This window comes from Onychostruthus taczanowskii, unplaced genomic scaffold, assembly GCF_017590055.1.
Source record: "Onychostruthus taczanowskii isolate IOZ18803 unplaced genomic scaffold, ASM1759005v1 scaffold18, whole genome shotgun sequence".
Classification (NCBI taxonomy): Eukaryota; Metazoa; Chordata; class Aves; order Passeriformes; family Passeridae; genus Onychostruthus; species Onychostruthus taczanowskii.
Genome location: NW_024499017.1, coordinates 8,019,906 through 8,047,835, shown reverse-complemented (window position 1 = coordinate 8,047,835; position 27,930 = coordinate 8,019,906). Strand labels below are relative to the sequence as shown.

Below are 27,930 nucleotides of genomic sequence, written 5' to 3'. Positions count from 1 at the left end.
GGCGCGGCCCCGCGCCCTCCTCCTCCTCCTGCTGCAGCCGCCGCCCGGCGCCGCCATGCCCGGCCCGGCCGCCGGCAGCCGGGCGCGGGTGTACGCGGAGGTGAACAGCCTGAGGAGCCGCGAGTACTGGGACTACGAGGCGCACGTCCCGAGCTGGGGGTAAAGCGCCGTGCGGGGACCCGCCCTCCGTCCCGCGGGAGGGCCTCGGCCCGTGGGGAGGGTTTCCTGCTCCCCCGCTGCCGTGCTGGGGTGTCCCCGGGGGGCCGCGGAGGGGGCGAGGCCGGGAGGGGACCCCGCTCCCCGGCCTGCTGCCCTGTTCGTTAGCCACTCTTCCCCCACCACCGCCTCTCTCCTCTTGGTGCCCGCAGCAACCAGGACGACTACCAGCTGGTTCGAAAGCTCGGCCGAGGGAAGTACAGCGAGGTCTTTGAGGCCATCAACATCACCAACAACGAGAGGGTCGTCGTGAAGATCCTCAAGGTGAGTATCCCGTTGATGATGTAGAGGCTTGTAGTGGCTGGGAGCGAGAGAGAGGAGCTGGGTTGGCAGGGCCAAAGAATCGTTGGATCTCTTTCTTCACCCCAAAACTCCTTTTTCTCGTTAAGGATGTTGGGATGGTGTGTTTGGAAATGGATTTGGTGTCTTGCGTGCTGTAGCGATGTTTTGATGTCTCCACCCCTCCTTGTCCAGCGTAGCTCAGGGCTGAGAGTTCCTCTGGTGGGGGAGAGCTCTCAGTCCTGACATTTGAACAGCGTTGCGTGTTCTGCCTGTGTTTGGCAAATCGTATCTGGCAATGCCTGTCTGAAACAGCCCAGGGACTGCCATTTCAACAGGAATGTGAAGCCCGGAGGGGGGAATCCTTCTGTTAATCTCTAGACAGCCAGCATGTGGCCTTTTCAGAGCCAGGCTGTAGGATGCTCAGCAGTTAAAAAGCACCAATATTTTATATTCAGTCCTTTAGAGGATTTGATATGGAAAAGAACTTCATCACAGCCAGACTACAAACACTATGGAAACTTGAGAGGGCTCAAGGAGACCTGCCAAAGTTTGGCAGTGTTGATGACCTGTGTGCCGGTGTGTTGACCCTGGTGATCACAGCCAGACTACAAACACTATGGAAACTTGAGAGGGCTCAAAGTTTGGCAGTGTAGGTGACCTGTGTGCTGGTGTGTTGACCCTGGTGGGTTGGGCTGTGGGGACCTTTGTGCAGCACTGGGAGGTAGTTTGGGATGGCTGGGCAGTGGTTATACACTGCAGGGCATGTCTCACCGTGTTGGACACTGAAGCAACAGCTCACAGCAAGCTGTGCTAACTGTCCTAGCAGCACTCTGTGCTGGTGATCTCGGGGTAGGCAGGGGAGTTAAGACAGAGATGAAAGGTTAGAGTTGCAGTATGTTTGGTTCTGGCTTGGCTGACACTTGCGGCTGTCACTTGTTGGACCAGCAACACTTGTCACTTGTTCCCCAAGAGCACGTGGGAGCCAGTGTCTGACCATGGGTGTCCTAAGAATTTGGGCACACATTCATCCACACTGTGCAGGGGGGTCTGAACTTAATGTGCCCCTGCAGCCACCGAGAAGAGCAGCCTTCCAGGACATGCATCCCTGCAGGGCTGTAGCCTTAGGGCATTCACTGGATCCACTTGGATACCTTGTCTGGCTGTCTCTGCTGACATTCCCACTCTCTCACTGTGCCTGCTTCCTCGGGATCTGCCTTAGCTTCCCAAAGAACTTGTCATGGTCTGTCCGGCCAGCGCTCCTGGAAAAGGTCTGAACTTCCATCTGCCTCTGGGAGGAGGCACACAAACCCCAGCTTGGGCTGTGGGCGAGGAGGTGGCCAGGTGAGCTGTTTGGGAGAGCCTCTGTGGCTGAGCCTGACGTCAGGGCAGACTGGTGAGGTTCACGTGTCCTTGCCAAGCCAGGTTCCTCTGGCATGCTCCCCCTCCTTTGGATGCTCTCTGTGGTTTGGTGTTTTGTCTTTTGTTAAGCAGATGCAGGCAAAAGTTTTTGCTGTGAGACAGTAGTCACAAGTGGCAAGTGCAGAGCTGGATTTTACAGCAAGATGCCTTGTGGCTGGCCTTGGGAAACTGCACTTGTGCATGTTGCTCTGGAGCCCTTGTTGGCCTCTTTGGGACTGCTGTGGTTTATTGAGATCCTAGGTTTTGTCCCACATAGAAAAGCACCACGAGGCTGAGAGGAGGCTGCAGGGAAAGTCATCAGAAGCCCTGCTCCTTGCCTCTTCCCAAAGAGCCTCCCCTGGAGCGATGCTGCTCTGCCTGGGGCAGCTGAGCTCTGTCACATCTAGGGAGCCTGTCAGCCTTGGACAGTGAGTCAGCTGGCAAGAGCCATCCGAGGGCAGCTGGCTGCTCCTTCTCCTTGGGGCCTGAATGTGTTGCCTTAATGCCCTGCAAGCAGGAGACTGGATTGTCCCAGATATGAAGCGGATGGTGTTGCCACTGGTTCCCCTGGCTCTCCCCACTTGCATTAACATGCAGACAGCATTCCTGTGAGTGAGCAAGGAAAAGCAGAAGGTCCAGATAAATAAAGATGAACTTTCTCCTCAGTGGAAAGTGGGTCAGTGAAAAGGGAGTTTCAGAGCACCACGTTGTGTACATTATGAAAACCTGTGAAGTGTGGCAATAACATCACTCTGATCTGTGGAAAGTGCCTCTGGTTTCCTGTAACTAGACTCAGAACTTAATTGCAGACATAATTGCATGTATCTACAGGGGAGCCTTAGCAAAGGGGCTGGGTGTCTCTATTCCTCCTAACTGGGGAAAAATTTGGATTCTGTGAGATGAGAAATGCAACCAAAAGTCTTCAGGTTTTTGTGTGATGCAGGGATGGTTCAAAGGGAAGTACCATGGTTGGGCAATGGATGCAGCTGTTTAGCACAGTTGCTTCTTTCTCTTTAACAATTTTTGAGAGTACAGTTTATGTTAGGTGCTAGAGTGAGTTTTAGGAAGAGTCTCACTGTCTTGATATCTCATCATGGGAAGTCACTGGTGTGTCTTCCTAGCCTTTGCTCTTTGAACAGCTTGTCCTTACTGAGCTCAAGCTAGCCCATAGCAAGTACTTCCCCTGCTTTATGTTGTACTACCTGAACATCTTGTACCACCCTCCACAGAGGTCAGGAAATTTTATCACCCTTGATGCAGAACTGAGCCACAGAGATTTCCTGTGTGACTTTGGGCAAGTCCCTTAGCCTCAACAAAGCTGAGACTAGAGCATAGGTCCTGCTTTAGGGCTGCATGAGGGAGATAATTGCTCTTCCTCTTAGGGCAGCCACTTGCCTGGTTTGCCTGTAAGTGCTCCATGAAGACTTCAGCTTTGGACAAGGCCAGGGAGCTGTGAGGGCTCTGGTTGGTACCACAGTGCCCTCAGCCTTTTGGGCTTCCATAAAGCAAGGTGTCCTGTTTCTCTTGTCAGTACCCAACATTTCCTTTCAGTTCTGCTATCCCAAGTACAGGACCAGGCATAATCCTGCAGGAAAATGGGATGTTGTTACTTGTGGTCATAGCATCTGTTAGCAAAGGAAGAGAATTAAGATCATGCAAATGACTTGGACATTACCATTTTCTGGATCGAGTGCCTTACAAATATGATGCTCTTAATGTCACTTTTCCTGAGAAAATTCTGCAGCTCTTTTTTTAAAAAGGCAAATGAAGCAAGCAGATTGCTTCTCACTCCACTGCAGCAGGACATCAGGATGCACTGTGTAGGATGGTGTGTGCAAAGCAGTGGGGCAGGAGCCTGGTTTGCCACACAAACCACCCCCAACATCCTCCAGAAGCTTTTATCTGAGCAGAGAGGCACAGGACAACTCCCCCCCTTTTCAATGTATTCAGGGAGCAAAGAGTGAGAAGGTTCTGAAGTGTGGGGACTCTGCCCTGCACTGACCTTCCTACCCCTCAGGTTAGTAGGGCATGGAGTCAGCCAGCAGCTGTGCTGCCCAGTCCCTCACTGGTGTTGGAGGTTCCTGTCTGCTTTTTGATCTGGCTGGCCTGGTACAGCTGTGGCCCTGCTTCCTGCCTGCCTTGGGGCAGCCCACACCAGGAAGGGGGAGTGTGTGAAAGCGTTCTGTACGTGTTTTCGTGTCGTGCTTAAATCTGACGCTAAGTTTTGACTCCCAGGATGAGGCCTGACATTCCTCAGCATGTACAAAGGAAGTTTAAGACATCCTTGTTGCCAGTGAGTCATGTGTTGCCTACATCCAGCACAGGTATCTGAAACACAGCACTCTTCCATGTCTTACCACACAGAAGTTTTTGATGGACTGCAGACGTCAGTCTGTGCTGTCTCTTTGATGAACTTCTCATTTTGTTTTTCTGCTAATGCAGCTCTAAAATGTCTCCCAGCATGCCTTTAAAGTGAATCCGCTGTTCTGGGGTAACAGTGTTCTTGGGGGATGTGAACAGTGTTGCAAGTTACCTCTCTAAATGCCAAAGGCTAACTTTCCACATTGCTTGTAACTGCTACAGGTGATACCACGTAGTGAGAATGATGCTGTTATAGAGAGTTACCTGCAGTTAGTGCTGGTGCTGAGTGTTGGCTGTACCACCTGTATAGGTGTGTCCTTCACCTCCCAGTCTCATGTACTGCCTCCATCCCTACTGCACCCCCTCCATGGGGGTGATTACAGCATCCATGTTGGCAGGTCTCTACAGGAATCAGGAGTCATCCTGCTTTTGTGATGCACCTGTGTGTCCATGTATGCTCTACTTGCCTGCAAAGCACTGAACCCATCAGAAAGAGGCTGTTTTGTCTCCTAGTGTGGTTACTCTGCATAGGCACAACATGGGTGGAGGTAGGGGAAGAATGCAGATGCAAGGAGAGGGACCAGTGAAATGGAGGTCCTGCAGCAGTGATGAAATAGCCTTTTTTTCCTTTGGTGGCTTTTGTCCCTCTGTGCTGAGTCCATGCACTGGAAATTTCAACCATGTACATGGTTTCATAAGTGCATTCTTGCTTGTTTGGCTTTGTTTTTCCCCTGTTCCCCCATTTGGGCTGTGTGAACCCTCCAGAGCTGCTGCTTATACCAGGCACTCTTGGAAGATCCTGCCAGTGTTGAACTCCAGTTATCACTCTAGCCAGAGTGATAGTTGGGATGGTGGCTCTGCCAAGTTTTCTTCTGTCTCTACAAGCTTTAGAGCCCACATACATCAGCTTGTTCTAGAGGGAGGCTGAAATGACTCTCATGCTGGAGTGCAGAAGGGATTGCACAGAGAAATAGGATTGGATGCTGTTGGTCCCTCAGGCTGGAGCTTTTGACTGCATCAGTGACCTTCCACCAAAGCCGTTCAATGCCTGCTCCTGGTAACTCTGTGTCTCTTGCTCCTCCTGCATTTGCATGCACTGAATCAGCTCCCCCTGGCCCACTTCCTCCTCTGGCAGTCTTGAAATGAGCCCTTTTGCAAGAGAGATGGGTACACAGCTCTTGTCTTTCAAACACCAGTTGCCCACAATGAGTTTGGCAGAGTTGGCTGCTGGAGTCCAGCCTTGTGTGAGCTGAAACCAACTGGGACAGTACTGGGTGCCTTGCAGAGGCCTGGAGATGCAGCTGGTGGCTCTCGTGGTGGTGGTGTAACACCAAGGAACTGATGAGCTGCAAAGCTGGAGCTCCCACGTGGAGAAGGGTGAGATACAGCCTTGTGTCTGTCTGCAGGGGCCTGAAGGAATAATTCCTATTCCATGGAATGGTGGTGGGGATCAAGGCTTGGTCCTCACATTTCTCCCTTTTAGCTGACTGCAGAATTCTTGATGTATCACAGACAGTTCTGAAGCCCCAGGAGGGCTGTTTTGGGATGTGCCGTATTGGAATGAAAGGGATTCTGAAGGAAAGTATGAAACTGCCTTCAGAATACATGCTGGGATATTCTACCAAACTTAAGTATATTTTATTTAACTAAAAAAGCAATAGTACTTTGGTACTTTCAAGGTACGTTTTTCCCCCCTCTTTTCTAAAATTCAAGAGCAGCTCACAAAAGTTTGAATTTCCACAATGGAAGTGGTAAAATGCAAACAGCCAACAGAATGTTAACATAAGTGGGCTCCTCGATTTTGCAGCTCTTTGGAATACGATTATTTGGTTTCCCAGCTGATGTCTGGCAAAATAAGCAGAGCTGCTCTGAAGCCAATTTTCCTATTGAGCAATTGGTGTCGGGCTTTATAGGCCGATTATTGTGATCCTTTTGATAATACTTGCTAGAGACAAATGAGCTTCTAGTGCCAGCTTTTAAATGTTCAAAGCCTGTGACAGGGATGCTGCTCGAGCCTTTCGCTGGTCCTGGATTTTGTGTGTTCACATCTCGCTGCTTGTTCACTGGAAGCATCGTTGTATTTCCAGGCTATTCAGGCTTGGTGAGCAAAGAATTGATTTTTTTTTTTAATGGGGTGGTGGAATACATAACTTAAGTTTCTCGTGGATTTGTATCTTTTGACTGCTAAACCTTCTTTCCTGCTGTGCTAACCCCAGTTTTGTTTCAGAGCACCTGCTGGGCAAAACCCAGCACCTTCTGGGGTTCCTTCAGAGCAGCACGTGTGCTCCTCGGCTGGCAGCATGTGTGTGCTGCCGGGCTGCCTGCTCTGGGCTAATGTAAAATGATTTTTATGCTTTGGACTTAACTCATATTTCACATGCCTTCCTGGTCGCTGCTTTTCTTTCACAGTGAGAAAATGCATAGAGAACTTTGGGTAATAAATCTAATTTCTCTCTTTGCTTGAATTCAAGCAATGGGTTCCCAGGTTGTTGGGGAAGGCTGGAACTGGAGCATCTGACAGAACAGTGTACTCCCTTTGCTTTAGAAACCAAGCAAAAAGATCTTTAACCAGGCAGCCATTTATACGTTCAAGACAGGAAGTGATGGTTGCAGTCTTTTATTTAAAGGTTTATTTTAGCAAACAATGTTAATTCTCCCAGCTGGTGTTTGCTGCAGCTGGACTCCTTCCCTGTGTATAAATTTACATGATCCTGTGGAAAATGACCCAGGATCTGTTCTCTTGGTCACAAAAAGGTGTTTTCTTCTGAATTTACCTAACTGCAAAGCTTATCATGTGACATTTTTCACCTCTGCAGTGGGATAGCTTTGCATGATGCTCCCCAGTCTTTGGGCAAAGGGAGTTAGGATAGCTTGGTCACTGTCACTGCCTCTTCTGCCTGACTTTCAAGTCAGTTGAAGCATCTTTATCCATTTGGCTGGTAGGGTGGGAAACCTGCAGCCACCAAAGGATAGGTGGCTGAGGATAGTCAAGTGAGAGCTGCTGGGTCCAGCAGGGACCATCCTCCTGTGGCTGGAGGTCATCTTGTCCCTCTGCTCTGGGCACTCAGCACAGGGACAGCTGTGAGCTGCATGTTTTGTCTCCACAACCCACAGCCACCTCACTTCCAGTTTGCCTGAGGAAGGAAGCAATTTTCTGGGAAACTGGAAAACTGGCTTGTGCTAGACAGTAATGTTGTTCTAAGGGTACTGATGCAGTAGAAGTAATTAAACCCCTCCCAGTGTAGACACGGTTAAACTGAGACATGTCTTTTAGCCTGGTTTCCTATGGAAACGAGTCTTACGCAATCCTGCTGTCTGTCAGCCTTTCTCCCCCTCCTCCCCCCAGTAGTTTTTGCACTGGTTGGCCAATTTCAACCAAATGCGACAGAAGTCTCCAAGCTGTCAAGTTTGTACAGATTTCACAGAAGTAGGTGTTTGCACAGAGCAGAGGGACTGTGTTGGAGCCCCTTTCAGAGGGAAGGGCTGTGACCCGTACTGCTCACTGGAGAATCCCAGCATGGAGGAAAGCTTTGAAATACCTCTGGCATGGGAACAGATGGAGTTGGAGGCTGTACCTGTGTAAAACATCCAGAGGGAAGGGCTGTGACCCGTACTGCTCACTGGAGAATCCCAGCGTGGAGGAAAGCTTTGAAATATCTCTTGTGTAAAACATTGCCTTGCAAACACAGGCAGATCAAACTCAGGAGCAGTTAATTTTGTTGAGGTGCCTGCCCCTTTCCTCTGCTGGAAATCCCCCTCCCAGTGCAGGAGGACTGGCCTGTGTAGGAAGCACAACCTGAAATGCTGCTGTTCATAGCCTGGTTTAATAAAATAGCCTTAAATGAGTATTGTTAAAAATACTCTGGCTGCAAAGGCTGGTGTTTTAGAAGCTATCCCTGCTGGGAGAGGCAGATGGTTGGAGGCCATAATAGCTTCAGTTCACATTTAATCCATGTGTGTTTGGAGTCAACATCCTTGGAGAGACAGATCGGGTGACTCCGAGAGACAGTTGTAGCAACCCAGACTTAATCCCAATGCGTGGCTGATATGCCAGCCTGTAGTTTCAGTTGTACTGGGCTCTGGGACATGGGGGAAGTCAGCAAAGTTTCTCTGGTTTGAACAGTTATCCCCAGTGCAGTGCTGGCCATGTGCTGGAGTGGTTTGCACCAAGGTGTTTGACTTGCCAGATGCAAGAGCTTGGGCTGGGGGTTGGTTACTGGGCAGAAAAGGAGCCCCAGTGATGTGCCCTTGGATATCCACCGTGTTTGCAGCTGTGGCTGGAGCAGTGGTGTGGGACCTGTGGGTAGGAGGTGGCGTGAGGCTGGGTAGGCAAAAGCTGTGCGGGATGGGGTGCAGGCCAGCAGTCACCACTGAAAAGGAGAAACTGTTCCCCCCATTGCTCTCTCTGAGGACACTCCTAGGCAATGGCTTTTCCTCTGAAATTACTTCAGCCCGTGGCATTTCTTTTGCCTCATCCTTGTTTACTAAGTGGTGGAAAACCCCACCCGGAGTGGTGGCTGCATGCAGGGAGAGCATCTGAGGATGCAGGGCTTCCCAACCCCAGTCCTGCCTGGAGGCTTGTGCCCCTCATCCCAGCTCGCAGCTGATGTGGGGATGGTGTGACCAGCCTGGCCAGAGCTCTGCAGTCCTGCAGCTTAGCAGGAAAAAGTGCAAACAGCGAGTGGCTTTTAACTCTCCCTCTTGCTGAGACAGTGTTCACCCGAGTGTCTTCCCTTGGTGATGTCAGAGATGCTGCTGGTGGTGATTATCTGCAGGCATTTCACTGAAAAAAGACCAACTTTCTTCTCTCCTTTTTTCTAAAAGCCACTGATTTTGTCTGCTCTAGTGTTTTAGTGTGTGGTGGGTAACGTATCTCTACGTTTAGAGATAACGTAGAGCATTATCTTCCCATCCTGCAAAAGGTGAAAGAAACATGTGGAAGTGACTGGAAGACAACAACTTCTGCCCCAGTGGGAGCAGTGGTTGCTGTGGTAGGAGAAAAGGGAATCTTGGAGGGGTAGAGGGATATCCTCCCCTAGCTGATGCAAAATCCCCTGTAATAACTGCAGTACAAAGGAAAAGGTGTTTCAGAGTGGGCTTTGGGTTCTCTTGGTTCTGTTCAGGGGCTGTTTCCACTCCCAGTCAGGTGCAAGTGTTGCAGCAGAGAGGCTGGAAGGCATGTCTGTCACAGCCAGGCCATTCAGGGAGCACCTTCAGGATGTCAGTGCCTCAATTCCTCTTTGAAGTTCCTTGGAAAACAGCTTGTGTGTGCACAAGCAGAGTAACCAAATTACATCTTCTAATTCCATCTTGGCCTTCTGGTAAGATCTGTGCATGTGGGTGACACAGGGGCGGTGTCCGTCTCCACGCTGACATAAATTAAATTAGTTCCTAATGAAGCATCCTCCTCTCAGGTTCCAAGATGTAGCCCTCGGTCTTGCTGGTTTACATGCCCCTGCTCTGGCTGATTCTCCCTTTCTGTGCAAGCTCCCAGGGGCTCCAGCATTCTCTGGGTGCTGCCCTGGGGCTGTTGGTCGCCCACTCCCCAGCAAGCCCTGCCCAGCACCGCTCCAGCTCTGACAGCTGCGGTGGCCTTGCTGCCATTTTCCACAGTGGCTTTATGAGGTGCTGACGCTCCCTGTGCTGGCATTGGTGTTATTTTTGGCGCTTTGCTTCAGGCTGAGATTCTCATCTTTTGGCTTTAAAGTCTAGCTCATGCCTTTTAAGTTGCAAGAGGAGAAGAGCAGGATTGGAATCTGAAGGTTTCAGCCACCTGAAGAGCCTGGAAATACAGCATATTTTATCACTTACATAAATGCCATATTTTCCAACTATATAAAACCTTCTGTTCCTTCTCCTATCTGCTCATACATTGCTGCCAGGGGTCTGAAAAGAGGGATTGCCTTGGATTTGCCTGTAAGAGGAATATGAGTTGTACCATCAGCACTCTGTGGCCGTCATAGGAGTGGGAGGCTGTGGCAGAGGTGAGGTGGTGAGCATGAGCTGTTGAGCTCCTGTGGCTCCTTGTCCTTCACACAGACATCTGCTAATGTGTGTTACTTTGGGAAGGTGCCTCATACCTTTGCCATTCCTCATCACACCCCTCCACACACACCAGATTCAATGCCAGATGATGAATGTTTTGGAAAGCTAGAAGTCTGGAGAGGAGTGCTTTCATCATCAGCCTCAGAGATGGGGCTTTGCTAGCAAGGGGCTTTACCAGTCCCTGCAAGATGTCTCTGCAGTTCTTTTTAGAGGTACTGGTGGGGCAGGAGGGGATGTTCCAGCTATGGAATGAAAGACTGCTAGACTTGGTGACTTGCAGCTGGTGCTGCCCACACTGGTCAATAGCCAAGGCTCATTAAAAAGTCTCACCTCTTATCTGCTCTAAACTGCCTCTATTTCCAGAGCTAGGGTTGTGCTGGGAGTGGATGAGTTACAAAAATGATCATTTGCATTGAAGTGAACCACTGGATCAGCAGAGTATAAAAGCCAGCCCAAGCACTGAGCCTCTGCCTTGGGAGCAGCTGTTCTTTGTCACTCTCCACAGGGGGATGTCCAGAGGAAAGCTTACTTTGCAAAGAGGGCTCCTGAGACTGAGCAGATTAGGGGAGGAGTCAAAACTGTTTAAAATGTCTTTAGGCTTTAAAAATAATCATGGTTATGGATGCAGACACATGCAGTGCAGTTGGCTCTGTGCATTTGAGGTGGTTGCAAGTGAGGCACAGCAGTGTCTGAGCTTACATATAATTTTGGTGTTGGAGACTTTCAGGTTATCATTTCATGGGATTCAAATACTCATTGGAAAACAGGTTGAAAAGTGAAAGACTGGTTAGTGCTGGTAAGCAAAAGCAGAGGTAGGTCCACCATGCTTGTCCTGTGACTCTGAGTGCACAACATGAATCAGTATGCTGAGGTTACCACACAGCAGTCCAAGGCACTTTTAACCATGGTTACTGGAGTCACAGTTCTGTTTGTCTGGAGTGGTTTGATTGTCCCCCTGATGTGTGTAAGTGTTTCAGAGATGAGGGGGAAATCCTAGTTCATGCAAAGTGTCTGTCTCCTCTGTGGTGCTAAAAATGTTCCCATGTGAGGGTGGGAGCAGAGAGAGGAGGGGAGGTGATGTGTTCCAGTCAAAATCAGTGGCAGAAATCACTGTTAATTTCTGAAAGGACTCTCACTTCTAATTTCTTTTGTCTATTTAAGCCAGTGAAGAAAAAGAAGATAAAACGCGAGGTTAAGATTCTGGAGAATCTCCGTGGTGGCACCAACATCATTAATCTGATTGACACTGTCAAGGATCCAGTGGTAGGTGCCTGTGTTGGGGGGGTGTGCTGGGGTTGCCTTCCCACCAGCTGAAGGCACAGGCTGGTTGGTTTGGTGGGCTCCTCTTCCTTTCAGTGTTCCCCAGCCTCTTCAACACCCCTTCTGTGTTCCTCATGAGTTGCCCCAGCTGATGGGGAAAGTTTTGAAGTCCTACAGATTTTCTGTAAGAAAGTAGAGCCTGTAGCCTTCTAAGGAAGGAGTATCTGGAACCTAAGTACCAGCCAGGGCAAGTGGATATTAAGCACTTTAATCCTTTTGGTTGCTGTCCTACCCAGTGACCAGCAGTCACGTCATGGTCTGCACTGCCACAGTTACCCCATTCCTGGGGAGTTTTCTGTGACTGGCAGCTGGCTGAGGGCTGTGACTCCCAGCCTGCTGGCAGCCCTGGAGAGGAAATCCTGCTGCAGTGTTGGCAGTCCTGGCTGATCCCTCTCCTGGGAGGAAGGCTGGAGGCCTTAGCTCCTGGTGACACGTTTTGCCTTGCCCAGTGCTCTCTCTGTTCCACGGCGAGGGGGGTGCAGCGCTGGCCAAAATGCCGAGTTGGTGCTCAGTGTGTGGGGTATAAGCTGGGCTGCACTTTCCATGTCCTGCTCCCACCTTGCTGTCCCTAGTGAGGGCTGGGCAGGAAGCAAAGGCTTTCTCGGGTCTCTTGGAGCCAAAGAAAGGTCAAGTGTGTATTTTAAACCATGACTTTTTCTCTCTTGCAGTCAAAGACCCCTGCTCTGGTGTTTGAGTACATCAATAACACAGATTTTAAGGTGAGTTTGCCTGAGTGTAGAGGAGGGAGGCTTCCCATTTCTGTAAAATGCTGTGATTTTCATATAATCCTCAAGAGCTGTGTGGGGAATTTAGAGTTTTTACAATTGTCAGCTTCACTTTTCTTTCTCCATGTAAATCAGAAACCTGTTAATGGCTCTAGATGAAAAGACATAAAAGGTTTGTGTGCTGAATGTCCCACATCTGAGGAGTAAGGTCAACAGGTTAGATATTCTTGCTCTCCTCTCAATTTAGTAATCACTGCTGTGCTATATATTCAGCCCAAGTTAATCCTTGAGCTGTAGTGCTCTGTTTACAGCAGTGCAGTTGATGTAGCTGGTGACACTGATTTATTCTGGAATCCTTCAGACCCGGGAACTGTGGGGTGGCAGAGGCTGGAAAGCTCATCTCCCACTGCTAGTGGGTCTGGTAGTGAGGAATTGAATACATTTAAGAGCTTTTTTTTCCTTGTCTGAGGCTGTAGCATATTCCCTGGCCCTTCTGATATCTGGGGGCTCCAAGGGATATTACTGTTCCCAAAATGAGTGTCCTTCTGTCTGAGTGCAGCTGTAACTGCCTTTGCTTCCAAAATGCTTCTAGACCAAAGGGATCTATAATTAGCAGCCACACCTATCTTAATGGTATCTTTGCTTCCCCCATGTGAGCCTTTACCCTATATCACTTAAGTCAGTGGTGGAGAATTAATTGAGCAGTTGCCATTAGAAAGCCATCAGTCATCCCTCCTGTACCATTCAGGGATCTCTTTCATTCCATGTTATGGGATGGTGGTTTTTTTGTCCTTTCTGTCCCAGATCATTATGCAGGTACAGGTTTTGTAGGAAGCAGTTGTACCAAACACCCAGAGAAGGATCTTGGGCTGGTGTTGGTTATGAAGGGGGAAGCTGGCTCACAGACCCTGCATGCTGAGGGGCAGCACACGTAGTTTGTGCCCCTCTAGGGTGGGCCTGCTGAGCTGGATGCTGCCAGGTGGGATGTGTGTATGTAGCCAGAGCTGCAGCCATGAAGGTCTGAGTGCTGCTTAATCTCATGTAGAGATACTCTGCAGGAGCCACAATAACAGCAGCTTGCAGCAGCATCTGCCCTGACAACTCTGGGTGGGGAGAGGAGTGTTGCCTCCATCAAGTAAACAGCCATGAGAGGAGTGCTCTGTGGTGACCTTTCAGGGCTAATTAAAGCAGGTTTGGTTTGCCTGGGCTTTGTTGACATCAGCTGGGCTGTGCCAGTGCCTTGTGTGTTGGGAATGTGCCCCTGTGCTTCTGTGACCCACAGCCTCCCTTTAAGGCTGGTCCTAGAAGTTTTTAAGTTTCTCTTTAGAGACCTTTTAAATATTTCATTGTTTTTTGTTTCTAATACATGTCTTGAGATAAGCTACACTGCTCAGGCAGTGGTACACCTTGCTGAGGGTTGCTTTGTGTGTCTCCAAGTCAAGATGTGATTACACCACTCTTGACATGTCCTTAGAGGAAAAAATTATCCTCAAGGATATACCCCAGAAACTGAAATGTGTCCATGAAGTGGAGTGTTCAGCAGTACCTTGGGGCTGGTGGCCAGAAGGGACTCTTAACTGAAAATGCTGGGCTTGGAGTCCATGGTCCTTTGGCCATCCTGGCCACATGGAGAGCCAGGCTAGGCACTGCTGCAGCCAGTGAGGAGTATTGGACTGGCCACTGCAAAGTGACAGTGCTCAGCTCTGGCTGTTGCATCAGAAACAACTACATGAGCTTGCAGCAGACTTTTGTAGGCTCCTGGGAGAAAGCCTTGCTCCTTGGGGAAGTCCAAATTCACAGCTGTACAAGTCCAAGACAGAAAGTATTGATGCTTTTGATGCTGATTGGTACAAGGCAGGAATAACTTGTCTTGGGAATGCAAGTGTGTCCCCAGGGCATGCAGTGTGGCTTCTTGTGTTCAGAGCTTATTTGTAACCTGAATTTCCCTAGCTGTGTATGGGGTGTGTGGGTTGTTTGATGCTCCACTCCCATGAGCTGTCTGCCTGTTTGAGTAGGTTCTTGGGGCTGCAACTAATTGCAGATTATAGAGCTGCTTCTACTGAAGGTGCCTGTGGGTGTCTTCTCCTATATAGAAACTCCCAAGATGTCTCTTCCCTTGCTCTGAAGTGCCAAGTAGAGAGTATGTGAGACCACTTGTGTTGGTCTCAGCTTGCTCTGTACCTCCACATGAGAAGCAGCTGGAGAACACCCAGTCATTGCTCCCTGCTCCATAGTCCTTACCTCTCTGGGCAGCCAAGTTCTGCTGGAGTTAAGTGCCACACGAGCTAATCCAGGTGACAAGGACTCTTCTCTTTGTTTGGATGTGGCTGTTGCTGATGTGCCCATCTCTGTGTTGGCATCTGGATTCAGCAGCACTGATGAGAACCAGCATGTCACTGGCAAATCACCTTCAGGGGGTGTGAGGGGTTCCCAGGGCAGCTTGTGTGGCTGAGGGCCGTGACTCCCAGCCTGTTGGCAGCTCTGGAGGGGAAATGCTGCTGCAGTGTTGGCAGTCCTGGCTGACCTTGCCCCTGTGAGGAAGGCTGGGAGGCCTTAGCTCCTGGTGACACGTTTTGCAGGCAGCAGGTGGTTGCTGACCACTCCACAGGCTTTCATTTCTCTCTGTCCTGTTGGCAGTAATTGCTCACAAGCTCAGTTGTCTCCTTTCTGGAAGTTCCTTTCCTCCAGCATTATTTTTTGCTTTGATGCTAATACTTTGACCCCTTTGCCAGTTCAAATGGCAGAACACTGTTCATGTCAGTGCACCCATGGAAGTGGCTGCTGGGTTTCCTCAGCTCTCTGTGCCTGGGCAGAAGCTGCAGTTCTCTGGTATCCAAGCTGTGGCTGTAGGTGATCCCAGATCAGAAGCACAAGCTTTTATTTCACTATTCTTAAATGATGATATAAACAGGAGACTTAGGTGATACCTCCCCAGAGCTGATTACATTTTCTTAAATTACCTGTCTGGGTCCCTTCTGGCAGTGACAGCACTGTACTGGCCAGGAGGATGAGCTGGAGCCAGGCTGGATATGTATTCTGCTGTGAGGACAGCAGCTTGTGTACGGGTTAGTGTTTCTCTTCAGACCTGCTGCATTACTTGTCATCTGAGAGCATTCAAGCTCCCCACAGCAATTTGCCTTAAATGAAAGCTGCACTGCAGAGCCACATGCAGCTGAGGAACCATCAGCAAAATTAAATGTCTTTTGCTAATTGGTTTCAAACTAGAAATGAGGCGCCTGCAGTTCAGCCACTGTCAGCTGTCACGTATTTTGTAAGTGTACCTAGTACTGTGCCTTTCACTGCCCCAAAGAGGCAAATGGGGACAGAGACAGGTCTCAAGGAGCAGTTCTTTGGTTGGGTTTGCTCTAGCAGGTTTGAGCTGAAGATGAGATGGGCAAGAAAGGTGAGCAAGGGACAGTTGCTTTAGGATGTTCAGCTTGATGAAGTTGTGGGTACAGTGGGCTTTTGAGTCAAGTCTTCCACTTCACCTGGCATTTTGGTGACTTTTCAGGCCCAGTTGCTGTGAGGGAAACGTGTGCCTGGGTTTTATCCTTGTACATCCAGGGTTTCTTTAAAAAAAATGGTTGTTACCCTGCATAAGCAATGCAGAAGTAGAAAAGATTCTCCTCCCTTGTGTGGCTGCCAAGACTGGATGCTTTGGGAACTGTTTTCCTTTTTTTTTTTCTTTTGTTGCTGCTGCTGCATGCACCCCAAAGCAGTGTGTCTCCTCACAGCCACCCTGTTGCTCTGCAGATGCTGCTTCCTGCACGTAGCCAGCTGTGTTGCTCACTCAAGGGAGAGGAATAAGCATTTAACTCCTGTCAGCCCCATGCTGGGGGAAGTGTGTCTCTGCCTCCTCAGGCACCAACAGGATCGGTTTATGGTTGGTTCTGTGATGTGTGCCAAAATATCACTGAAAGCTGGAGAAGGGGTAGTGGCTGCCTGTGGATGGGTTTGGCCTTTCCTGGTGCTCTGTATGGAGAAAGGAGACCAGCCCAGGTCTCTGAGGCCTCGTGGGATCCTGAGTGCTGAGCAGATATTTCAGCTGGGTCTGAGTGATCCCCACAGTGATGTTTCTGATAATCCTACTCCACAGAGACAGCTGTAAGAACAGAGCATGGGGCACGTCTGCAAAGGAGGTGTCTGTCCTGTCCTGCTAGGCTGGGCAAAGGGGATTTGGAGCCCACTGTCCCACTGTCAAAGCCTGCTTGAGGCAGCTGCCTGTGCAGGACCCACTTGCAGTGGAAACCTTGGCTCTGTCCTTCAAAGCTGTCTGCATTCATTGGCTGCCTGCAGGGCTGAGCAGGCTCCTGCCCGGACTGTTCCTGTGGTGAGCAGAGCTGGGCACTGCTGGCCACGCTGCTGGCCTTGGCACTGACAGAGGTCAGAGGGGCTGGGTTTCACAGGCAGCTCTCCCAGGGAAATCTGTTGAATGCTGTTTGCCCAACAGTGTTTGGGCTTATCATGGCCCAGTGCCGAAGGCCACGAGCCAGAGAAGCAACAGCATTGACAACAGGTCTGAGAAGAAAGACACTGGTGACCTCCCTTCCATCCCCTTCCCACTTACAAGCAGGAGGAGGAAGAGAGCCAAGGAATAGGAAAAATGAGGCCTAGTCTTGTAATGCCACTGCCTTTCCTGCCCTCCTCCTTCCCCAGGTGCATTGATGTTGCCAGGTGAAGTTGAACAGGGCAGTGAATGCCAGAAAGACATGTTTTACACATTTCTTACAGTGTTTGAGACTTAGGAAGCCATTTACACAGACCTGGAAGGACTCAGCTGTCCTCTGCTGGCCCTGTGTCCTGCATCAGTTGTGCACAAGTCAGGAAATCCATCCCTGCTATAGCTCTGTAGCTTGTGGCTATGTCTTTTTTGCTCCCTGCTCACTTGTCTGCTTCACTGGGTTGCTCCAAAGTGTTAGGATCATCCCAGCTCACGAGAATACACTGCAGTTGTGTCCTGGAGGCTGTTAAAGCTCCGTGTGTGTAAGTGACACTTGTATGTTGTCAAATGATTTCTGATTTTGGGGCTGGGCGGGGGCTGTTTGCAGATGGCCCTCAGTAAGGCAGGAACCTGAGGATCTCAGCATGGGCCTGGAGGGGATCCAGGGCCAGAGCTGCTTCTTTGGAACGTGAATTTCAATCCCTTGCTCTGGGATTTTTCCTGAAGCCGCCAAGTGTTGCCTGTGATGGACAGCGAGCTCCAGTGCTGATGCAATTGGTGATTTGTCTGAGCTGTGAGATGATCCTTGTTTGTAAGAAAGGGCAGAGAGGTCTGGTCCCACTGCTGCCCTGTGAGTGTCCTTCCTTGCCCTGCCCTGGCATCTTGCTTTCCCTGGAAGAGAGGACAGCTCAACAAGGTTGGACTGACTCCACAGCCAGTGACAGATACAGAGCAGAAGGCAAATTTTGGGCCAGCTGTGACCTGGAGTGGGAGCAGCAGGAAGATGAGTTTTCCTGTGATGCTGCTGGTGGCATAGGGCAGGTTAAAGTGCCCCCTGGAGCTCTGTCACTTCCACATGTGCTGCAGGACACAGGAGAGGAGAGTGGTGGCAGTGAGCACTTCCCCACAACTCGAGTTGTGCTCTCCTTGGTCCCACAAGCATTCCTGTGCTCTGCATTAGCCTGTACCCTGGCACAGAGGAGAGGATAGAGCACTGTGGCTCTAAGGCTGGCTCTGTTCTTTGTGCTTCCCAACCCCATGCTCCTGTAGATGGATGTATTCCTCTCCCTGTCCCACCCTGAACACCTTCCCATGTGTTCCCAGCCTGCCTTCTTTGAATGCTCTTGTCAGTGCTGACATACAAAGTCATCAGAGTGACTTGACAACAGAATGAAAGTCACAATTGTCTGTGCCTGCTCCAGAGCTTTTGCTCTGTCCCCCTTGGACAGAGAGCCAGACATCTCCTGCTGGAAAGTTCTGACAAGTGTGAATGATGCCAGTAGCATTTCACAGGAGCTCTTGCATCCTTTTTAGATTTCCTGGCAGGTCTGAGATCGGGAGAGCCCTCAGGAATAGTAGCATTCATAGAGAATCTGGAATGGGTCAATTATTGGAATGGGTCATTGCTCTGGAATGAGCAGTGAAGGCAGGTGGGGTATAGGAAATGAAACTATTCCAAATTTGGAGTATTTATTTTTTCTCTTTTTTCTTTTTCCTCCCTCCCTAAATCTGTTTCAGCAACTGTACCAGATCCTGACAGACTTTGATATTCGGTTTTATATGTATGAGCTGCTTAAGGTGAGTGGCATTGCATGTGACAGTCTGGATGGGGAGACCAGGAATGAGAGAGGTAGTAATGGAGCTCATGGGGCAATGTTGCTGAGAGATTACTTCTCTTGTGTTCAGTGCAGAATCCAAGTCTCATAACCTGGGAGGGTTTGGGAAGAGATTGGGTTACCTGGCTTGTTGATGTGAGGTATTGCAGCTAGACTGGGGGCCTTTGGTCACCTCCAAAGAGTCTGTGATTCTGTGAGGTCTAAAGTGTTTGTGATTGTGTCACCAGGTAGAGCTGTGCTTGGTCTCCCTATGACTCTTGCACCATCAGGCTGCTGTGAGTAAAATCAACTCCCAGAAAAACAGCCAGAGCCAGGACAAGGCCCTTGAGGCAGGGCTGGGGAGCTGTGATGCTAGGGAGAGTAGAAGAGAGGGATTGGCAGCTCCAGGCTTTCCTCTGCTGCAGTATTCAAATGAAGCCCCAGAAGGTGAATTCTGCCCACTAGTTACGCCAGCTGTTACATGTAGCATCAATGTTTTCCTCTGACACCTCCCAGCCAAAGCTTTCCTTGCCCCTCTGATGAAAGGTGAGGAGTGCCCTAAATACCTCCCCTTAACTAGCCTAGCTTGCACTTCCCCATGGAAATTCCCTCAAGGAGCCATGGCAGGTCTGTGGGATGTGCTGCTCTGGCTCTTGGGGGTCTCCAGCTGCAGGACAGGGGAGGCAGCAGGGCACAAGGAAGAGCTGACAGGTTTGACCCATCCCAGGGCTGTTCTGGCCTCACCTGCTGGAGCAGCAGCTTGGCTGTCTCAGGTCCCAGCAGCCACTTCTGGGCTGGCACTTTGCAGCTCCCATGCTTCTGGAAATGAGTGGGACAGGCTAGGAAAGCCCTTTGTGCTCCAGGACTTGATGACTGAAGGAGACTTCCTGAAACAGATCCAGTGGGCTCAAGGGAGGCTTTCTCCTCTTCAGCCCCATGCTTGCCCACCTCTCTGCAAGGGAAGGACCTTCCTACTGGATGTTGGGAGTGAGCCTGAGGCAGCCTGGGATTAGGATGGGAGGGGTGATGATGTTTAGTTGATACTTGACCCTTGGCAACACAAAACACCAGAAGAGCTTCATCCCTGGAAGCAGTTTGTATAACCTGTTAAGAGATCTCCTGGACTGGAGATCCAGCACCACTGTTTGCTGTGAGTCCTGTGGGCTGGGAGGCCACGTGTCACTGCAGAGCTGTTCTCTGCTGGGATGGAAGCTGTTGCCTCCTTGCTTCCCACTGTGGCACAGGCCCAAGGACAGCATTGCTTCCCTGGCACTGGTGTCTTGGATATTGAATGACTACAAGCTGTACCCTCTTTCTGTGCTGCTGGAGATGCCATAGCATCTGATAGATGTTGATGGATGGATCTCCCTCCCCTTGGAGATGAGAAAACAACATTCTCACCCCCTTGCTCAAGGGAACAGCTGCGCTGGGGGGGCAAGTGGTGCAAGGTCATGGAGCTGGGGAGCTTATATGTGCTCCTGCCTACAAGCTTGAAGCAGCTTTGCTCTCCCTCATGTGCTATCACTTGCCTTTTTTTAAGTGCAGTTTGGCTTAAATCAGCAGGGCATAGGTGACTTTCTGACTTGAGTGTGTTGTGGGACACAAGTGGAAAGCCTCACTGGAAGGCCATAAAACTGCATGCATGTAGGAATCATTCCCTTTCTAGGGAAGATATCCTGACCTAGGAAGCACAGGGCTACCCAGGTTGGAGCACTGGGCTTGTCACCAGTTGGGACACCTCTCTGCATTGTGTTCTTCAACAACTGTGCAGGGAACACAGGGAACACCTGTGACTGGAGTAGGGCACAAGGTCATACAGTTGTGGCCAGCTTGTCACTTTATCATGTGCAGCATAAGGACTGAAACTGCTCATTTCATGTGCCAGGGTTATGGCACTTCTTGTGAACTCTTGCTTCTGGCTGAGAACTGTCTGTTACAGTGGTAATGCTGTGCCTGTGGTTACAGCCATGTCTGTTGTGTGTGTGTGTGTCTGCCAGGCCCTGGATTACTGTCACAGCATGGGAATCATGCACAGGGATGTCAAACCCCACAACGTCATGATAGACCACCAACAGAAAAAGGTACTGTGACACCAGGGCTTACAAGCAGGGGTTTTCCAGGGAAACTGAAAACTGCTGCCTCTGTACCCATAGCCCTGGCAGCTGCACATACCCCTCTAACCTTTCTTTACTGGCTCCCCTCCGCCTGTGCCAGCATCAGGAGATGGTCAAAGTCCCACAGGGAAGCACCTCAGTGAGAGTTCATGGCTTCCTCACTGCTGGGTTGTGCTGGTCAGATCACAGGAAATGGGCAGCACAGGGGCCTGTCCCACCCCATCATGGTACTTGTATACCATTGAGTGCTGTGTGTGCCTGCCCCAGGGACCTGGAGTTTGTGTCAAGGAACTAGCTGGTGGTCCACAGGTCCCTCTCTGTCAATCATCAGTGGCTGTACAGGCAAGGCAAGGTGTATAAGGAAGGGAATCTCTTACTGGAGTCCTTCCCTAGTAAGCAGGTTGTCCATCCCTGCAGCTCTGGGGATGGTCTGCCTTGCAGGATGTGCTGAGTCCCTCCTACCCCATTTTCTGCTCTCAGTCCCCAGGTAAAATGAACACTGCCTACAGCCCAGCCCTTCTAAACAGTGGGATAAGACTTTTGCCTGTTCCCTAATACTCAAGGACCTGGTGGTGCTGGTAAGGAGCCAGCTGCCCAGCAGTAAAAGTACTCAGAAGGCAGTGGAGCTGTCTAAGCTGGGCTTTGCCCCACCAGCTGAATTAGGGGAAAGGAAAAAACCTGATCAGAGAACTCCTGAGAGCATCTGCTGTCCACAAAGGGCCTCCCTCCACCCTGGGCTCCACACTTGCATCAGGGGGTTGAGGTTTGGCCCATGTGGCCATAGCTGCCTGGCTGATGACTCTGTGTCTCTCTTGCATGCTCAGCTGCGGCTCATAGACTGGGGTCTGGCCGAATTCTACCATCCAGCTCAGGAATACAATGTCCGTGTGGCCTCTAGGTACTTCAAAGGACCAGAGCTCCTTGTGGACTACCAAGTAAGAGTCTGTCTCCTCCTTGCTGTATATCCAGTGATAACACTTTTGGCTGCACTTCAGCCACCTTTGGGTTGTCTGGTTTTGCCTGTCAGGGCATTGCCTGGGTTGGAGAGAGGCTGGCTATGAAGTGCAAAGGCTGAGGCTGTCTGTGCTTGTGGGGAACCAGGCTGTGGTGAGTGTGCCTTTTCTGACAGCTTCTCCTTTTCTCCCTCAGATGTATGACTACAGCTTAGACATGTGGAGTTTAGGCTGTATGCTGGCAAGCATGATCTTCCGAAAGGAGCCCTTCTTCCACGGCCAGGACAATTATGACCAAGTAAAGACATTGTTACCTGGCTTACTTTGTGAAAAGTTTGTCCCTAGTTCATCTCTGTGTGTATAGTGGGGAGGCTCTGGGGATGGGGCTGCCAGGCTGGGAGGATGCTGCTGTGTTTAGTTGAGCCATTTCTGATTTTGCTGCCATGTGTAGGAAACTTGTTTTCTGCACATCTTGCAAAAGCAAGTTTCAAGGGAGAAACTCCTTTTCTCTGGATATTTCCAGAAGGAGAGCTCTTAGATTTGGGCAGCTCTACCTCTGCAAAAGAGTGGTGGGCTGCCCTTCTGCTCTCTGAACGTGCCTTTTGTTCCAGCTGGTTCGCATCGCAAAGGTCCTGGGCACAGATGAGCTGTATGGGTATCTCAAGAAGTACCACATAGAACTGGACCCGCACTTCAATGACATCCTGGGCCAGTAAGTGGAGAAGTGAAATGCTGCCTTTTTTTCCCTTGTAAGCACAGAGAGGGAGATAAACTGATATGTGTACCCTTGAGGCACTCTCAGCAAAGGCCTGCTTGATCTTCTGGATAACAATGCTGCTTGCAGGCTTCACATCTAGCTGCTCATGCCATCTCAGGAAGTCACTGAAATGCAGGCTCTTTCCTTTTGTGTCTCCCATGATTCATGAGCCATCCCCTATTTCATCTCTCTCCTGCATGTTCATGTCCTTTAAGTGCAGATGTAGAAACTGCAGTTAAGTGTGGGCTGAGTGGCTCAGAGTCTTCCAGTTGAGATTTCTGAAAAGGACAAGTGGAATGGATAGAATAGTGAGGATAGCTTCTGTGAGGCTGGCTGGCATGCCAGACCAGTTCTAGTCCCAAGAGTGTCACCCTGCCTGCCACGTGGTGTTGTCTAGTCCCTGCAGACAGAAGGGAATGTGCAATGTTGTGCCTCTCCTGGCACAGGAGATCATACAATTGTGTACATAAAGCAGAGGATTTTCCACCTTTGGCAGGTGTTTGCTGGGCAGTAACTTGTGCAAGGAAAAGCTGTGGGCTGTTTATCACAGCCACCTATACTCAGAAGTGGCTGGTGGCAGGTGATTCCCGTGGGACATCGGGGTAGTGCTGTGCAGTGACAGCTGGTCCCTTTGCAGGCATTCCCGGAAGCGCTGGGAGAACTTCATCCACAGTGAGAACAGACACCTGGTCAGTCCTGAAGTCCTTGACCTCCTGGACAAGCTGCTGCGATATGACCATCAACAGAGGCTGACTGCCAAGGAGGCGATGGATCACCCCTATTTCTGTGAGTCTGTGCAGTAGCTGGGGTCAGCAGGGACATAGTTGTGGGGGCAAATTTTGGCTCCCCGCTCTGTAAAAGACTTAGCAGCTCTGTGGGGTTTCAGGGCAGTTTCTCTGGAAGGATTTGCCGGGGTGGAGCTTCCGCTTTATTAAACACTGTTTCCTTTTCCTGCCTGGTCTGTCTCCTGCAGATCCAGTGGTGAAGGAGCAGTCCCAGCCCAGCTCAGAAAATGCTGTGCTCTCCAGTGGCATGACAACAGCACGATGAGGACTGGAAAACGACGGGTAATTCAAGATGTTTACAAATAAAAGCAAAACCTTCGGTCACACAGTGAAGGGAAAAGAACCAAGGACCCCCCCCCTCCTTTCCCTCCCCTTTATACTCGGCAGAAATCTAACCTTGGGGGGGGTCTTAAACCTCAGTTCCTCTCTGGTGGTTGTGGTTAATGTAACTCTAACCCTGTGGTACCAAAGCCCTGGGCAAATGGTCTTGCAAGAGCTAAATATGTAGTGATATCCCCAGGGCTCCACACAACTGATTCTGGTTCACATCTCTATGGATCCTTCTCTTCCTTCTCAGTCCAGCCTTCCCCACCATGCTGGTGGGGACAAATTGGTCGTTCCACCATCAGCCCTTAGCATGCCTCTTTCTAAACTTGCCTTTCTGACTTGTAGACTCTGAATGAACCAAATTCAGGCTGGGGGTCAGCAGGTGCAACTCTGTTTTGAGGTCCAAGTCTTTACTGCTCACTCTGGGCTTGAATTTGGCCCTTGAATTCCAGTTTCAATTGTGAATGCCGGGGTGGTTGGGGGGGGAGTGGGGGGGAGTTTGACAAAAAACAATCCACAAACCCAGCAGCATCTCGGGATTGGTTTGGAGCATTAAAATGAAGGCACTGATCCGAGTTGCTGGGGAGAGGAGATTCCCCCTCCAGTGTGTTTGACAAAGGCTCGCTCTGAGAAGAAACTCAATAGACCTGCTTTGGAAACTTGTGAATGTGAGGGCTGCTCTTGTGGCAGGAGAGGGGAGGGACTATCCAGACTTTCCCACCGAGCTCAGGAAAGTCAGTGTTGCAAGATTTCTTGTGATAGGTGTGCAACCACGTACCTCATGACGTGGCTCCCATGAGAATTCGTGCCAGACGCAGACTTGTGCCAGAGCACAGCTCTGGAGCGGTTCAATCCAGCACCGCAGGATGGAGGAGTGGAGAGGAGGCCGGGGAGGAGAGCACAGGGAGGGGGGAGGATCAACAAACAGCGGCGTCAGGGCAGGGGCTGTGCAGCTGCTGATCCAGGCCTTGGGATCCCACGCAGTGTTTGAACAAAGTCAGCCATTTGTTGAATTCTGGGGTGCCGATCCTGTTGGGGGGTGGGGGGTTCGTCTTATGGGTTCTTTCATCAGATCCCTCGATGGCTTTATAGCCCCACAATTCACAGTTGCCTCCTCTACTTGTTCTGTGTGTAACTTCATCAAGTGGTTCTGGTGACACTCAAACCTAGACGCTGGAGATAGTGTTTTCCCACCAGCACCTAAACACAGAATTTCCTTCTGCGGCATTGTTGAAATAGTTAATTTTTTATAAGGTTGCAATGTTTCTATTTGAAACATCTGTTTACATTCCATATTCCAATAAAGTTCTATTGGCATCGACAGCAGGTCAATCCATTTGTATAATTCACTGAAACCAATAAATATCTATACGTCTGAATGTCTGCCGTCTCAAGTCTATGGGATAGCCTGAAGGCCTGAGAGTTGGAGGTCTTGTCTCCTCCAGGAGGGCAGGTCAGCTCTTCCAGCCCCTCTTGTCTGTGTTTTTTTGGGATCTCTCGCTCAGTCTTTGGTTGCAGTTCTGCCTGCTGTCAGCCCTGAGAGTTTCTCTGGGGCAGATTGTCTCCGCTGCCACAGGGCTGCAGAGGTGTGAGGGTCTGGGCACAGCATGGGGCTCAGCTCTTGTGCTCCACTGGCGTCACAAAGGCACTGCCTGAGGGACAGACCTGACTGCTGTTACCTGGTGGGTCAGACCAGGTCATCAGTGCACAGCTGGAAATTGGGGTTCACCACCTGTGTACCCCCCTGCTCGTCTGCTTTCAGCCTGTATGGATGCCTTTGTCTAAAGATGTGCTGAGCAGGGAGTAGTTGTCTCCTTGCACCTGGGGACATGGGGACTGTCCTGGGTGTCTGTGGAGCAGCCTATGATTGCTGCCATCCTGCAGGGCCTCTGTAACATTTGCTCTCCTGCAGAGGCTGCTGAAGGCATTGGTGAATGTTCCCAGTCCTCTCCTTCCGTCTGCCCCGGCTGCCTGGCCTGAGGGGCAGGGAAGTCTCTTGTGCTCTTACACTGTGCCAGTACCAGCAGGGGTTTTAATATGAAGTTTTGAACTGATTTTAAATATCTATTGAATTGCTCCATTGAGAAGTGGATGTTTCTCATGACCTGTCCAAGTTGCTATGGGAGAAGCTTGTCTGTTTTCCAGCTCTTGTGTGTAGGCATTCCCAGCTTCTGGAGGGGCAAGACAGAAGAGATGGGGAGAAAAAAATTATTTGAGTGGGGGAACTTTGGTAGGTGAGCACTGTTGACCACTGTGTATGAGTGTGCTGCATATAAATGCTTGATAGTGTCTGAACCTGATAGTGGAATTTCAAGGTGGTACTTGGGGAAGTGTCTGTTCTGTAAACCTGCATCAGTAGTTCTTTCCTGGTACCCTCAAGCAGAGGAAGAGAGTTGCTCTTCCAGAGACTGAAGAGGCTTTCCCTGGCTGCAGTAAGCAGAGAGGCTGGAACAACCTGCCCCTTATCTCCCCACATCCCTACCCCAGCTCTAGGGTAGGATGAGCAGTGACAGATTCATCCTGTGAGGGAGGGAAACAGCAGCTGAGCAACAGTAGTCTGGGAATGAGGAGGGTGTGGAGTCTCCTGGTCCCAGGGCAGTGGAGACATTTGACTGCAGCTTGCACCAGTTTATCTCTGCATCCAGTGGCTCTTCCAGCACTCAGAGCAGGAAATCCTTCTCTCTTCTGGACCTTAGCAAAGCGTTCTCCTGGTTGTAAGGACAGCCAGGAGCTGGGGGACAGTGCTTTGTACCTAGCAAGTTAAGAGGACTGGGGAACATGCATCTTCATCTGCTTTCTCCTAGAGAAAGTTAGGAGAGTCCTAGTGCATGTTCCTGGCCTTTCAGCTGGCCTGGCTCCAGCTTTCTAGCAGAGGTAGAGCATTGGTTTGGCTGAGTGCCTTGTAAGAGGAAAGGCTCAAAACTGAGTCCCAGCAGCCACTGAAGGATGCAGTAGGAAATGGATGCAGCAAGGAGCTTTGCCAGCTTGTCTGTTGCAAGTGTACTGGGCATGATGGGTGCTTTTAGTGGAACTATGGGAGGTGTTTGTGGTAGTGAAGGGAAACTCCAAACAGTAGGTCATGGAAAAAAATCCAAACTTGTGTCTGGCTGTCCGCAACAGTTCTGCTTTGCTGGACTGCATCTCTCTCTTGCCTTGCTCAGCTCTACCTTCCTTTCTCCCCTCTTCCAAAGCAGGCTGAGGTTCCCTGCTGTCCCCAGATCCAGAGGGCCATGGAGGGTGCGCCTGGGCCTGGCTGGGGGTGGGGTGGCAGATCAAGGGCAGCGTGCCCAGCCATCGCCTCCTCACGGCGCTGGAGGAGCTCCGTGTTGAGCTGGCAGTGCCCCGCGACGCTCACTTCCCTCCTCCCGTCTCTCCTCAGGTCCGATGCTGTTGCTCCCAATTTTCCATAAGCAGAGTGAGAACCAAATCAAACGTCCCATCGGCGCGGTAGAGCGACGGCGGGCGGACTGCGCGGCGCGGGCAGGGCTCAGAGCGGGGCACACGCCTGGCTGGACGGCACTCGCCTCGCTATGACCGCAGCCCTTCCCTCCGAGTGTTAAAGGTTCTTCTGCCTCTGTTTCCTTGTTGAGCTCTTCCTGACCCAGAAAGCGTGGAAATGTGAAGGGTGTGCAAAGCAGTTGTTGGTTAGTCGTTCCTTCCTCTGTTCCGGCTGTTGCCCCCCAACCTCTGATGGACCATGGTTAGACAGCTTGTGCCTGTCTCTTCCAGGACATGGGGGTTGCAGGGGATGTAGTATCGTGATGGACAGTTCTATACTATAATTAAAAGAATTCTATATTGTTGAATAAAAGTTTTAAAAGAAGCATGCAAGGAGGAGTATTCGGTGGGGAGGGAGCTGGAGAGTGCTGGCAGAGTTAGCTGTTCCTGTGCCCGGCTAGGACAGGCTGGGTGAGGAAAGCAAGAGAAAATCGTACAAAGTCAGTGTGAGCAGAGGCAAAGGAGCCGCCACCTTTGGAGATATTTGTCCTTTCCCTCCTTAGGCCCCCACACTCTTCTGAAGGTGCCTGAGCGGTGGCCTGAGTGCTAATTAGATATTTGTCCTTTCCCTCCTTAGGCCCCCACACTCTTCTGAAGGTGCCTGCCTGGGTGGTGGCCTGAGTGCTAATTCTGGTACCTGTTTCTTCCAGCCTTGGGGGGCTTGGGCATGGCTCTGTCTCTGAACCACCAGAGCTCCCATCTCTTCCTCTTTCTTGGGCTCAGGCTCTCCTCCTCCTCCCCAGTACCATGACCACAAAGCTGTGGAGGTCCTTGCCTGGAGGGCCTTGCCCAAGGGCCACTGCATTGCAGGAGCTCCTCTCAGATGTGGTCCTTCACTGGCAGTGCTCAGGAGAGTCTACCTGCAATAATGGTTGTTGACCAAGCTGGGCTCTG

General features: G+C 50.6%; 1 protein-coding gene across 2 annotated transcripts; it reads left to right on the top strand.

Moving 5' to 3' along the window:
• CSNK2A2 (casein kinase 2 alpha 2) lies at positions 1-27,361 on the top strand. Of its 2 annotated transcripts, XM_041400647.1 has the most exons (12): positions 3-159; positions 369-480; positions 11,464-11,565; positions 12,291-12,341; positions 18,526-18,585; positions 20,600-20,683; positions 21,541-21,651; positions 21,866-21,967; positions 22,281-22,381; positions 23,064-23,212; positions 23,400-23,493; positions 26,918-27,361. In XM_041400647.1, exons 1-11 carry the CDS (start codon positions 56-58, stop codon positions 23,474-23,476), a joined length of 1,053 nt encoding a protein of 350 aa, XP_041256581.1. In that variant the 5' UTR covers positions 3-55; the 3' UTR covers positions 23,477-23,493; positions 26,918-27,361. The 2 variants fall into 2 exon arrangements, with proteins under 2 accessions (XP_041256582.1, XP_041256581.1); XM_041400648.1 differs by lacking the exon at positions 26,918-27,361 and having other exon boundaries at positions 1-159; positions 23,400-24,911.
• The last annotated feature ends 569 nt before the right edge of the window (positions 27,362-27,930 follow it).

Bases quoted from the DNA above. Each gene is read 5' to 3' on its own strand.
- CSNK2A2 (XM_041400647.1), top strand. From the start codon at position 56: ATGCCCGGCCCGGCCGCCGGCAGCCGGGCGCGGGTGTACGCGGAGGTG. The intron at 12,342-18,525 runs GTGAGTTTGCCT...AATCTGTTTCAG, and splicing joins TCAATAACACAGATTTTAAG to CAACTGTACCAGATCCTGAC. The intron at 23,213-23,399 runs GTGAGTCTGTGC...TGTCTCCTGCAG, and splicing joins GATGGATCACCCCTATTTCT to ATCCAGTGGTGAAGGAGCAG.